The 12,589-nt window shown below is 48.2% G+C and overlaps 1 protein-coding gene across 1 annotated transcript; it reads right to left on the bottom strand.

Moving 5' to 3' along the window:
* Positions 1-1,399: 1,399 nt before the first annotated feature.
* Positions 1,400-11,942, bottom strand: USB1 (U6 snRNA biogenesis phosphodiesterase 1). The gene is made up of 7 exons (XM_080937392.1): positions 11,554-11,942; positions 10,511-10,677; positions 8,489-8,672; positions 5,815-5,868; positions 4,765-4,870; positions 3,502-3,585; positions 1,400-2,319 (listed from the first exon to the last, which is right to left on the bottom strand). Exons 1-7 carry the CDS (start codon positions 11,655-11,657, stop codon positions 2,215-2,217), a joined length of 804 nt encoding a protein of 267 aa, XP_080793518.1. The 5' UTR covers positions 11,658-11,942; the 3' UTR covers positions 1,400-2,214.
* Between the last annotated feature and the right edge of the window lie 647 nt (positions 11,943-12,589).

Here is a 12,589-nt window from a genome sequence, read left to right as displayed (position 1 = left end):
GAGGGCCCGTTTCAGGGCCTGGGAGCAGGTGTCAATAATGTGACTTGGGAAGCTACGGTTACCATGTTGCCTGCAGGCTAGAAAACATGCCCAGCTTCTTCTCCAGTGTGAATTCTAATGCCACTGGCACCAAGCAGCAGGTTAACCGAAGCCAGTAGATGGTGCGGTGGCACTAGCAGAACAAGGCATGAATGTGTTAAGGCTAGGGAAAGGTAAGGTTGTGAGGACAGGAATCATGAAGTGAGAGCCAGAGCCACAGGCCTGAGTAGGAGGTAAGTGTGGGGATGGTCTAGGCTGCTGTATCATGGTGGAAGCTGAGGCTAGGGTTGAGTCAGGTCCTAAGGTTCTCACGTCCCTAGACAAGCCACATAACTGTTCTTCCATAGTAATCACCCCTGCCCAGCTTGCTTCCCTCAGGCTCAGCTGGGAAGGCCCTAGGGAGGGCTTAGTACATGTCATCTGGTATAAAGTCTAAGTGTGTTGGAAGAGTGAGAATGGCATCTCCCTGGGGCATGCCAAAACCCTGGTTCCATGAATTACATGCAGTGTCACTGGTAAAGTCCTGGCAGACAGGGCAACCCCATCTTCCTATTTTCTTAGGAGGATGTTTGTGTATGTGTGTACAGAGGTAGACATGCATGTGCGCATGGCTATGCATACATGTAAGCCAGAGGTCAATCCTAGGTGTTGTTCCTCAGGGGTTGTCCATACTGTGTTTTGAGACAGGGTCACTCATTGGTTAGAGCTTGACAAAAAGGTAAGGCTGGCTGGCAAGTGAGCTTAGGGTTCCTTCTGTCTCTCTGCCTCCCCAGTGTGGAGATTACAAGTGTTTGGTACCATGGCAGCTTCTAAAGGATGGGTTCTAAGGACTGAGCTCAGGGCCTGATACTTACAAAGCAAGAACATTACGGCCTGAATTAGCTCCCCAGCTCCCACTTTTTTCTCTTTTAAACTAAATATTTATGGTATGGGTGCTTTGCCGGCAAGTGTGAGTACCACATACATGCCTGGCACCTGCAAAGGCCAGGGAGGGGCTGGAATCAGAATGGCTATGAGCTGAAATCTGGGGGTGGAGAATCAAACCTATCCAGGTCTTTGTCCTTGGAGCACATGAAGTGGCTACAGAGAACTGTTCTTGGAACTCCTGTGCTTGCACACACACATGTTCACAACATACATACACTAAAACAAACATATACATAAAATCTTTAAAATGGAACAGCCTCCCAAGAGCCCCTGAGCTGTGAAGCACAGCTGGGGGGGGGGGGGGAGATCAGAGGCACCACAGTTTTTAAAGTCAAAGTACTTTACAATAAGGCACTATATTAAAAAGGTAGATTTTTATTTGTTGAACATAATTTAAAACTGTAAAAAAATATTTTTCATCCATCACTAGAAATCCCCATGACAACCAGAAAGGCTTGGTTCTTTGTCCTGATAGGAGCTTGATGGGAAGTAAATCCTCCTGTGTCTCCCTGGCCTTCTCCCCATGTCCCACACCCACCCCGAGGAATGCTCAGCCACAGGGGCAGGCAGGGGTGTTCTGGCTGGAGGAAAGGTGCCTCTCTGCATCTCTGGGAAAGCTGATGGGGGAAAGCAGGGGTCATGGGTGTTGGAGGCCTGGCAGGCAGCCATAGCCAGGCCAAAATGAAACATCTGCTGGGCTCTCCCCAGGCACCTGGCTGGGTAAGTGGGAGGAAGGAATGAAGCAAACTGCTGCTGACCACAAAGTAGCACCCTATGCCCTGGCCCTGAAATGACCTCTGCTGGCACAGGATGGGATGAAGGGACAAGGTGATAAATAAAGGAGATTAAAAGGATGACAGACGCGTGGAAGCCTGTTTGACACAGGTGAGTCAGGACACAAGGATCTTAAAATCTGGTTGATGGCCAATGGCATCAATATAGATTACTGCAGTGGAGAGACCGTGGTGGGACTGAGTGTGGGTGGGCTCCCCAGCCAGGCTCATTTTCCTTTCCTAAGACTAGCAGAGGAAAAATTAGAGGTTTAGGCTGCCCTCTACTGGTGATTTCTGGAAATGACCACGCTCCAGCAGCAGCCTACCAACCTACAATCCAAGCAGACCAAGAGAGTAAGCAGCCCACTAGAACAGTACTGTGTGAATAGTACTGTGTGAACCGTACTGAGGCATCCCACAGATGGCAGCAGGCTGCTCCATCTCAGCAGGCCTGTGGAGAGGCATGGGACAAGGCTCACTTCAAAGGCATTGAGAAGAATTTGTTCCCTGACTTGCAGCGGACCTGTTCAGCCAGCACACGTAACAGCATCTCAGAGTCTTCAAATGCATCCACGATTTCCTTCAGCCAGCAGCAGGGAGATAACAGGTACATTAAGGGGAAGCAGACCCAGAGCACCACAAACAAACGTTTTTGTTTTTTTTTTGTTTTTTTTTTTTTTTTTTTTGTCCAGCACACTGGGCAATTCTGAGCGGGTCCCTGGTCATGCAGACTCCAGGCTTGGGAATCATAATCTTGTCCAATCACCTTACCGATAGCTGGGGCCTATTGACATGCTTGCAAATGAGGACATAGTGCCCTGGGGACAGTGACTACTCTGAAGTTTGGCTTGGTTTAGATATAGGCTCTATTGGAGCTAGACATCAGAGCTTTTTTCTGTCTTCAAAATGATCAGAACGAGGGGAAGGTACCTACGGAGATATGGCCCACAGCCTGTACAGATTTTGACTGGCAAAATATTTTTCAAAAATCTGATTCAGTTGCCAACACAAGAAAATTAGAAGGCAACACATAAAAATCTGGATTTTTAGCTTCTCTTGAGAAAAAAAGAAATGCTACCAACAATGGGCCATAGTGCCTTCATGCACTGCAAGGGAAGGATGTCAGCTGCCAGACACTGTGAACTGCAAATTCTCCTTCCACCACACTGATAGGAAGGTTCCCTGTCCCACAAGCTATCAAATTGTGGCCTGGCATGGTGACACATGCCTGAAATCTGAAATCCCAAAACAGAGATAGAAGGAACACTGCAAGTTTGAAGCTTGCCTGCTCTACAGTGAGTTCCGGGCACTCTAAGACCTCCAAGCAAGGAGGCACTGTGAGACCATCTCAAAAACAGACTCATAGTTCAATGGGTTCTGAAGGCTGGAGGGTCCATACACCTGACATTCTTCCTGCATGTACAACTGCCAGACCCAAACCTCTGACCTCAGACAAATGAGGGGTGAGTCTCCAGTCTTCTCACGTGACCCGGTTGAAAGGCTGGGCACATGAAGCCCTAAATTTTGCTAAAATGCAATTCTGCTGCCCCGAGTCTAGGGTGGGGCCAGAGCACCTACATCACTACTCAGCTCTTAGCTACTGCTGCTGTGTCAGGGTTGACACTTTGAGCAGGAAGGGAAAAGAGATGAAGGTTTCCTGCCTTACCATTCAGTTTCCCACAGATTTAGGTTTAAGTACCCAATCCTTTCCTTTCTGTCATTTTGGAGCTCAGTGCTCTGTGTCCCTGCTCTGGAAATTCACCTGTAGTTCCTGCTGGCACTGCCCCTCCAGCTGGAGACGAGCATCACCCACACACCAGGCCAGACTGACATGAAATGAAGGGTCCTAGGGAAAAAAAGCTGGAGTTAGGCCACCACAGGATGGCATGGCAGGCCCATTCACCACAGCAGGTCTATGACAGTCCTGTCGGGTCTACCTGTAGGATCCCTGGCTACCCCAGTGCTGAAGCCAAGTCCCTTGCCCACACAGACATAATAGCTGGTGCTTCTCCTCACTATGGGAGTGTACTTCTCCCTTAAATGGAAATAGTGACAGCCTAAGACCAATGTGATGGTATTTGGAGGTAACTAGGGTTAATGAGGGCACTGAGTGGTGCCCTTAGAAAAAAGATACGGGGGGGGGGGCAATGACGCAGAGATTCAGAACAATGGCAACTTTTCTAGGGGACAGCGGTTTGGTCCCCAGCAGACACCTATAGTTAACAAATCTCACGCCCTCTAATGGCCTCCAAGGGTACTTCATGCATATAGTGTACAGACATAGAGGCCGGCAAACATCCATAAGCACAAATATAATTAAAGATCAAAGAGGGAGGGTAGAAAACTGTGTTCTCTTTTCCATCCTCGAGGGAAGGACAGTGAGGGGCAGCCAAGGCCTTCAACAGAAACCAATCATGTAGGCACCTGAATCTTGGACTTTCAGCTTCCGGGTTTAAAGGCATGCATGGCTATAACTCTTCTTTCTGATCTAGAACATTCCAGCAGAGGCCATACTTTTCAGATTAAATGAACATAACCCAAAATGTCAACAATTTTGAAGAAACAATAATTATCTCTATTTAAACATAACTGTACACCCGGGCATGGTTTTGAAAAACACACTGAATAGAATCCATGGACTTTTACAGCTGTGATGCTCTGCCTGGACTTTGAATCCCAGGAGGGTATAGGGAAGGTACAGAGACTGTAAAGCTACGGGTCTTCTGAAGGGTCATTTCCATGTGTTGGAGACACAACACGTAGGAAAGACAGGCCAAACATAGATACTCACAGAGTAGAAACACAAATCACAAGATGTGTGCAGAGTTTTTTTAAATGTTAGACTTTGGGTAGACACCTCAAACTCCAGCCCCATGCTCTGACACTCAGGGAAGTTCTGGAAGTCTCTTTAGTTGCCTCTGATGGGGCTTCTTTGAGGATGTTCTGTTCCAGGGATGACAGAGCAGAAGCCCTGTGACAGAAACCATAACTGTCTGTGTTCCCTTTTCTCAGCCCTGTGCATTACCTGATAGAAAGTAGTGAGGTCAAATTCCTTCATGACTCTGTCCACCTCTGAAACCAGGTCCAGGAACTGGGCATGCCCTGAACTGACCTCGAGCCCAATGAAAGTCCTAAGAAGAGGCAGAAGAGACAACAGAGGCACAGAACAGTGAGTAAGCACAAATCATACATGTCAGAACAGAAGGTATCCAATAGGCAGCCTAGCATTTGGGCTGTGGCTCATTCTATCTTCCTGTGCATGTCTCTGCTGCTCCATGAACCAGCTTTCAATCCACCTTCCTCCCTGATTTAAAGTACTCCTTTCACCAGATGTCTCTTCTCCTGTCTATGAAGCTGAGCAACGTAGCCTTCTTCTATTGCTGCAAACACCACCCTTTATCTCCTCCCCCCTCTGGCAGACCCTGTGGACTCATCACCCTCTCAAAGCTCTGCTCTTTGGTACCTGCTTCTTCTAGCAGGTGCTGAGAACTCTGTCTTTAGTAATTAAATCCTCCCATGAAGTCTGGTCTCTGTGCCATCTAACCCTTCCTCAGAAGTGCTCTCTCTTGTCAAACTGGCCAAGAGTATAATGAATTCTATGTTACCAAAGCCATGAATCCTGTCCTCACTTGCCTGTCAATATCAGAAACGGCCAACTCCCCACAGCTGGAAACCCTTCAGCTACAGCAAAGGGATGAGTGAGCCTTGTCAGAGCAGCTAAGAGGTGGGGCTTGATGAATGAACTGAACAGGGAGGCCCTGCAGACAAAATGCCACCTTACTTAATGCTTTAGTACTTGCAACTCTTCAGACCTCTTCAGCTCGTTTGCCAGTGGGGATGTGAGAGGTGGTACAGGAAGGAAGGTAACAGGACCTCATCCCTATGACAGGTCTCCATCTTCACAGCCTGCTCTGTACTGAGATAACTCTGTACTCCCCCTGAAATCCGGAGCTCTTTTCCTGAGTAGGTTTGGGTTTGGGAACCGATGCCCGACAGATACAGATGAAAACTAAGTGTAGACCCTCTATCTTGACAACAGATAATCTTCTTCTGATGACTTAAGTCAGGGACCCACCTGGTTTTCTCCTGATTGGTATAAATCTTTACCCTGTTGGCAGTAAAGAAGAACCTGAAATTTAAAAGAAGAAAGACATTTCAAGAAAAAAAAAAAGAAATAAAACAACAGTTCATATTTTAAAACCCAGAACTGTCACTGGGGATGGTGACAGATGTCTGCAGCCTTGTGCTTAGGAGGGCAAGACACAAGATCTCAATTACAGTAAATGTTTGTCAGAAACAAAGAAAACAATCAGTCCTCTATACATCTCCCACAAATAGCATCTTAAAAATATAATTAACTCATTTTATAATCAATATTGTTACCCCACGACTTAAGTGGAAATATGAAATAAAAATATCCTAGAGTTAATCAAGACCTTAAATCATCCTTGTGGTATGTGGCAGTGTCCAGGTACCACCAAAGAGTTTGCTTTGCTGAGAGCAGTTCATACCAAGAAACAAGCCACCAACTTTACTGACCCCCAACTTCACCTATGTGAAAATGCATATACACACATACTGGTGGCTTCCTGGTCACTGAGAGAAGGAAGCCAACCTTGATGGACAGGGCTGAGGCAGTAACTTAGTAACATCTGGTTACTCTCCCATGAATCTAGGGCTATCTCTTAACCACTTAGGGTGGGTTCTGGCACCTGTGACAGTCCTGATACTATGTAGCTGGCTCAATAAACCTGACAGTGGTGATCACAGTGGGCTAGACTGAGGTGAGCTTTAGTCCTTGTTTTCTAACCAACTGACTGACTGCACTGGAGCCAATTCTTTCCTCCTCAGCAAATGAGGAGTTTTTCCATTTGGAAGAGCCACACTTCAGAATTCTGAGCTCCAGGCCCCTCAAGCAGCAGGGTTGGGGCTTCATTAGAAGACTTCTATTTCCACCAATCTCATGCCTTCACAGGGGTTCTATGAAAAAAGACTCTGCAGACATGGCTAGAAAGATGGCTCAGTGGGTAAGAGCACTGGGTGTTTTGGCAAAGAACTGGGGTTCAGTTCTCAGCATCCACAGTGGCCCACAACCTTCCAGATCTCTGATGCTCTCTTGTGACCTCCACCAGTATAGGCACATAAAAATATGCAGGCAAAACACTTATAACATAAAATTTAAAAAAATTGTAAAAGACTCCATGGTGGTTTGAATAGGTTTGGCTCCCATAGACTCATATGTTTGATTGCTTGGCTCAGAGGGAGTGGCACTATTAGGAGGTATAGCTTTGGTGAAGGAAGGGTGTCACTGTGGGGGAAGACTTTGAAGTCTCCTATGCTTAAGCTACATCCAGTGTGACAGTCTCCTTCTGGGGCCTGTGGATCACGATGTAGAACTCTCAGCTCCTCTAGCACCATATCTGCCTGGATGCTGCCATGCTTCCCACCAAGTTGATAATGGACTAAACCTCTAAAACTGTAATCTAGCCCCAGTTAAATGTTTTCCTTTATAAGAGTTGCTGTGGTCATGGTGTCTCTTCACGGCAACAGAAGCCCTAATTAATACAGATTCTGAGATAAAAAAAGATTTAGAAATGTACTAATAAGATGGTTTTGTGAGTTCTTTATAGAACTAGCCCTCAGAGGACCCAGAGAACCCCAAGGTAGAACCTTTTCACTCAGTCCTGAGCAAGCACCTATTGATGGAGTGAGGAACCAGAATTCCTGGAGAAGGCCATGAGCATTCAGAGAAGCCAGTGTCCCAGATGGAGGAGCTCTGGCTCCAGAAGAGAGGGCGGTATGACAATGAGTGTGTGTGAGGTGACTGGGACGAACCCTTGGGCCATAACAGCAGGAGGACGAGGTGACTCTGGGCACTAAGGGGTCCTGAGACAAATGGAAAAGACTTGGCGAACAGCAGCATAAGGTAGGTACGTGCAGAGATGCCCTAAGTAAGTAGAGAAAACCAGCATGGGGCCAGTTGTGCTTTCTTAGCCCTGCCCTATGTGCCTCTTCCAACACTCTTCACTCACATCTTTTTAAATATCTGTTGTAAGGGATGGGGATGGAGCTCAGTAACATGGTACTTGTGTAGCACCCCAACTCTCCTTTATAAGTCTCTGTGTGGTGGCTTATGCCTAGCCTAGCACTCGTATAAATCCAAAGCCAGCTTGGTCTATAGAGCCTGCCTGTCTCAGTAAACAACTTGAAAACCCAGGAAGTAAGCTGCTTTCCTGAATTTTGTGAGTCCTCCTAGCAAATGGTCAATAGGAGGGGTTGGGGATGGTAACTTAAGAAACTCTGATTTGTATCAAAATCACAATTATTGGCTAACCTAGGGACCTACCATGCAGCTGACATCTACTGTACAAAGCAACTTGTGGGATGAAGTCCTTAGCCTGTGAAGCTGCACTAACTCTGGGATTTTTGGTCTCAGAACTGCAGTACACTCTAGGACACAGTTAGTATCTGGAGAGTTAAAGAAGTGCAGGTATGGGAAAGTCTCTTATGGATCTGGGAACAGGAGTGCGAGAAGACCTAGGTAGGAGCTTAGAAACAGACAGCAGGACTTCCATATTCAACCCAGACTATGGAGGAGCTCATGGGAGGTGCCTGCCTCACCCTGGATGGGCATCACAGCAGCCTCAGGAGGCCTTTAGGCCTCGCCTGCTCGCTGGGCACCATGCCCACCTCCAGGACCATTAAAGCCCAGGAAAGGAGGGGGACTGATAGAAGAGGGAAGTGCTCACCTTTGGAAAGAGACCATGCGGTCTTTAAGCACCTGCACAAAGGGGAGGATCCAGTGGTGATGGAGAACCACGCTCTGAGACAGGCTGAGGTGGAACTCCTCCATCTGCACCAGCCGAGGTACGAACATCTGAGCTCGGGGCAGCAACATGTCAAGTAGATCCTGGAACTCTTCCTTCACCTCGTCTAGAGAAAGAGTAGGGAGAGGGGACGGCCCTCTGAGTCAAGCTGTCACAGGTAAATTAAAAAGCCTGGAGAGCAGAGAAGCCCTTATCGTCTGGCTCAGGAGTAGCCTATGTCTGTACAGTCTACCAATATTTTAATGTCTTTTCAAAGAAGTGTATTATGATGCTTTGTGTGAGCACACACATGACCCTACTTCCAGAGTTGGTTCTCTCCTTCCACTTTGTCTGGGGCAGGGTCTCTCTTGTCTGTGCTGTGGGGCTGTAGGATATGGGCCTGTGAGCTTCTCTGTGGTTCTCCCCATCTACAGGTAGGAGTGCTGGAATTGCAGATGACTTGGGTTTCAGGGATCAAACCCTGCAAGTCATCAGGTTTGCATGCCAAGTACTTTCACCTGTTGAGCCATCTAGATGGGACCTTAATGTGAATTAAATAAAAAAAATATTATATGTCTGTAAGTGTTTTATCTGCAAGTATGTATGTTACCATATATGTGCTTGGTATGTGTAGAGTTCAGAAGTGGTTGTCAGATTCCATGAAGCTGGGGTTATAGATAGTTGTGAACTACCACCACGTGGGTGATGAGAATTGAACCCAGGTCCTTTGCAAGAGTAGTAAGTGCTCTTAACCTCTGAGCTATCTCTCCAGACTTTAATATGAATTTCTGAGTATAGTTAACATGCATTTATTGTAAGAATTCAAGTAATCAAGAAGTACCCAGCAGGTGAAGAGTACTGGGGGGTCTGGGGGAAGATCCAGTAGTGAGTGAAGGGGATTAAAATGTATTCATGTATGAAATTCACAAAAACATCAATGAAGTATATTAAAAAGGGATGCTGTATTGTCTCAGTAGATAAAGGCTCCTGTTGCCAAGTCTGGTGGCCAGTCATTGCTCACTTGGACCACTGAATCCTGCAGCTGTCCTCTGATCTCCACATGTGTGTCATGATTGCATGTGTTCACATACATACATGCATTCAATAAATAAATAAATAAAACGAAAACGACGTTTTAAAAGAGGGATACAGGGCACTTCTGGTGCCTAGTTCAGGCTATAGAAAGCCAAGTTGTTGCCTACAAAAAGCAAAATCCTCAGCAAACTGAAAAAAACAAAAGTTCTTCACAGAGCTGTGAGAAGCAAGACCACAGGCATGTGCAACTATAGGTGTGTTTAACTTGCACATGATCAGACCAGAAACACCAGAGCTCACACTTCACAAGGAACAATTTGTAAATATTTTTTAACTTAAACACATGTTGTGTTTTAGTTAAATTTGTAAGCTGCAGTAAAAGATCTTATAAGGATTCTTCCAGCATTAAAGGCATATATTTGATCTAAACCTGTGGTCAGGCTTGGAGAAGTCGCTCAGAAGTTAAGAGCTCCCACAGTGACTCAGACTGTCTTTTAGCCTCTACAGACACCTCCACACACACACAAGTGAGCAAACACAGAAACATGATTGTTTTTTGAAATGGTATCTTTCTATGTAGCCATAGATGTTCTGAAACTATGTAAATCAGGCTGGTACTTTGGATAGTAGATACTGATAACGGGAGAGTTTAAAATTAGAGCCACCACCCTGTGTACTGTGCTAAGAATTTAGCACAGATTATCTGATTTAATCTTTCAAAGAGACAGATACCATCACCCCCACCTTAGAGATGCTGAAATGAAGACCCTGAGGCACCCAGTAACTTACAGAACACCCAAGGCAGTGAGGTGGTTTTTCTGGGGTGAGATGTGAGTCCAGCACACAGGGGCCCTGGTTTCTTCCTCCCACAAATAGCTAGAGGTCCTTGTTTGTTTGTTTGTTATCATTTGTCATTAGTAAGTGACTTACATGGTATGTAGATGTGGGTGGCCCAGTTGCCTCGCTCATGGGGAAAAGTTCGAATTCGACCCCCATGCTTTGCACTGTCATCCTCGGGCCCTTCCTCTGTGCTGGGGAACATGTTCAGCACACTGTCAGGCACTGGAAACCTCTGACTGGGTTGGGGGTTCTGGCCACTGCAAAAGAAGAACAAACATTTATCCCCATTTATCTCCCTTTGCACATACAACAAAAGTTCTAAGCCCTTATGCAATGATATTTACCCACACCTGTCTTGCCATGTAGCCCAGGTTGGTCTCAAACTTGATCCTCCTCCCTTAGCCACAGTGGCTGAATATAAATTTTCAGGAAGGTGTCAAGCTCCTTCTAGAGAGCCATAGCTCTTTAAAACTACTGTAGTTTTCTAGCCACTCTGGGAGGTAGACCTCAGCAGGCTCTTGGTCCCAATGGGAAACCGTTCTGCAGACAGCATCGTGGCTTGGAAGTCCTTATTAGATAGTTGGACAGCCCTGAACTCAAGTAGCCCTGTGATCTTGGCTTACATTAATTTCCTCATATGTAGAGCATATTTCTATTTGCTAGAGCTCTTGTTCAGTGAACTGACACAGTACATTCAGCAAAGGCCGGTATTAAAACCTTTTAAGTACAAGGCCCTTGAAGTACAAGATTTTCTTGGATTTTTTTGCGCCAGTCTGAAATCTCCAGTCTCCCGATGGCTATTCATTGAGCATTTACTAGACGAATGTAAAGCTTGGGTTTTTATTGCATTGTGTTCCAATGAGGAAACATCCTGGAAGAAACACGGTTGCTCACCAAAGGGGAAAATGCACCAATAGAAAGGGCTGGACTTGAACCTAACTCCCAACTTTGCTTCAGCCAAAGTGTCATTCCAGGGTTTTATCCAGGCTGTGTTCTGAATCCTTTCCCTCGACGTCTCTCTTTTTTTTCTTTCCGGGGAACCGACACACCTTCCCGATTACCCCGGGGGCTCCGGTCCCACTGAGGTTTCAAAAGAATCTACGCTCGAGAGAGAAAAATCCCTAGTTCCTCACCCACGGTGGAGTCCAGACCCCGGTTTGCTCCACCCCGCGGCGACGGCCTCCGCTTCATCCTCCGAACCGCTGCTGCTGTAGCCCACCAGGGGCGCCGCGCTCATGGGGCCTCTCGACCACAAGCTCCGTCCACGGACAACCTGATCCCGCGCCCAGAGTTCCGCTAAGCCGGAAGTGCCCTCTGGGGCGGGAACTAGAATAGCTCCATCTCGGGGCGGGGCCTGGCGACCAGAGGTGGGCGAAGCCCAGCGGATCTATTGCGCGGACTGCGCCCACCGCCTGTTCGGTTAACGTTGTAGGTGGCCTTCCGAATCGTTCCGTCTCCCCAGTGTGGGTTCCACAGGACTGCGGGTCCGCTTGCCAGACTTACGAAAAGTTGGAGTCGCAGGATCCCTCCTGAGAGCGAGCTGAGCGCGGCAGGTCAGCTGCAGAAAACCGAAGAGTCAGGTGGGGCTGCGGCGAGCCCGGGCTAGATTCCGCCCTTCCGCGAGAGTAGGCTCGAGAGAGCGGATTCCGAGGCTCCAGCCCCGCCCCCTCCGTACCCACAGGCTCGGGCCAGCTGGACCGCTGGTCCCCGACAGGGGGCGACCTCGCTCCGCGCCTCGGGCTCCTCAGCAGCCGCCGCCCCGGCTGCCGCTCCTCCCCCGGCCCCGCCTACCCGGCCTCGCGCCGACCGCCTGTCCGCCGGTCTCTGCAGGACCGTCGGTCTGTCCGCTCGCCTGTCCGTCCGCTGCTCCGGTCCCGCTAACCCGAGTGTGCGGGTCGATTCGTCGGTTCCGGCTGCCACAAACCTGTCTCCCGACTCCGCGCCGCCTGCCTCTGCTACGCGAGGCCGGGGATTGGCAGGGCGCGTAGGCCGCACCGCGGCGGATGGAGCCGGAATAAAGAGGCGGCAGAGAAAGCAGCTGGTCTCCGCTTGCCCCGCGCTTGACCCCTGGAGCAGGTGAGTGGCAGGGCACCCGGGACTGCATCTGCGGGCCACTCCTGTAGCTCCTGCTCCCAGGGAGAGCCTCCTGAGCTCTGAGACAGTCCAGGC

This window comes from Micromys minutus, assembly GCF_963924665.1.
Source record: "Micromys minutus genome assembly, chromosome: 24".
NCBI lineage: Eukaryota > Metazoa > Chordata > Mammalia > Rodentia > Muridae > Micromys > Micromys minutus.
Note: the sequence above shows the minus strand (reverse complement) of the source record. Positions and strands in the feature narration are given on the sequence as shown.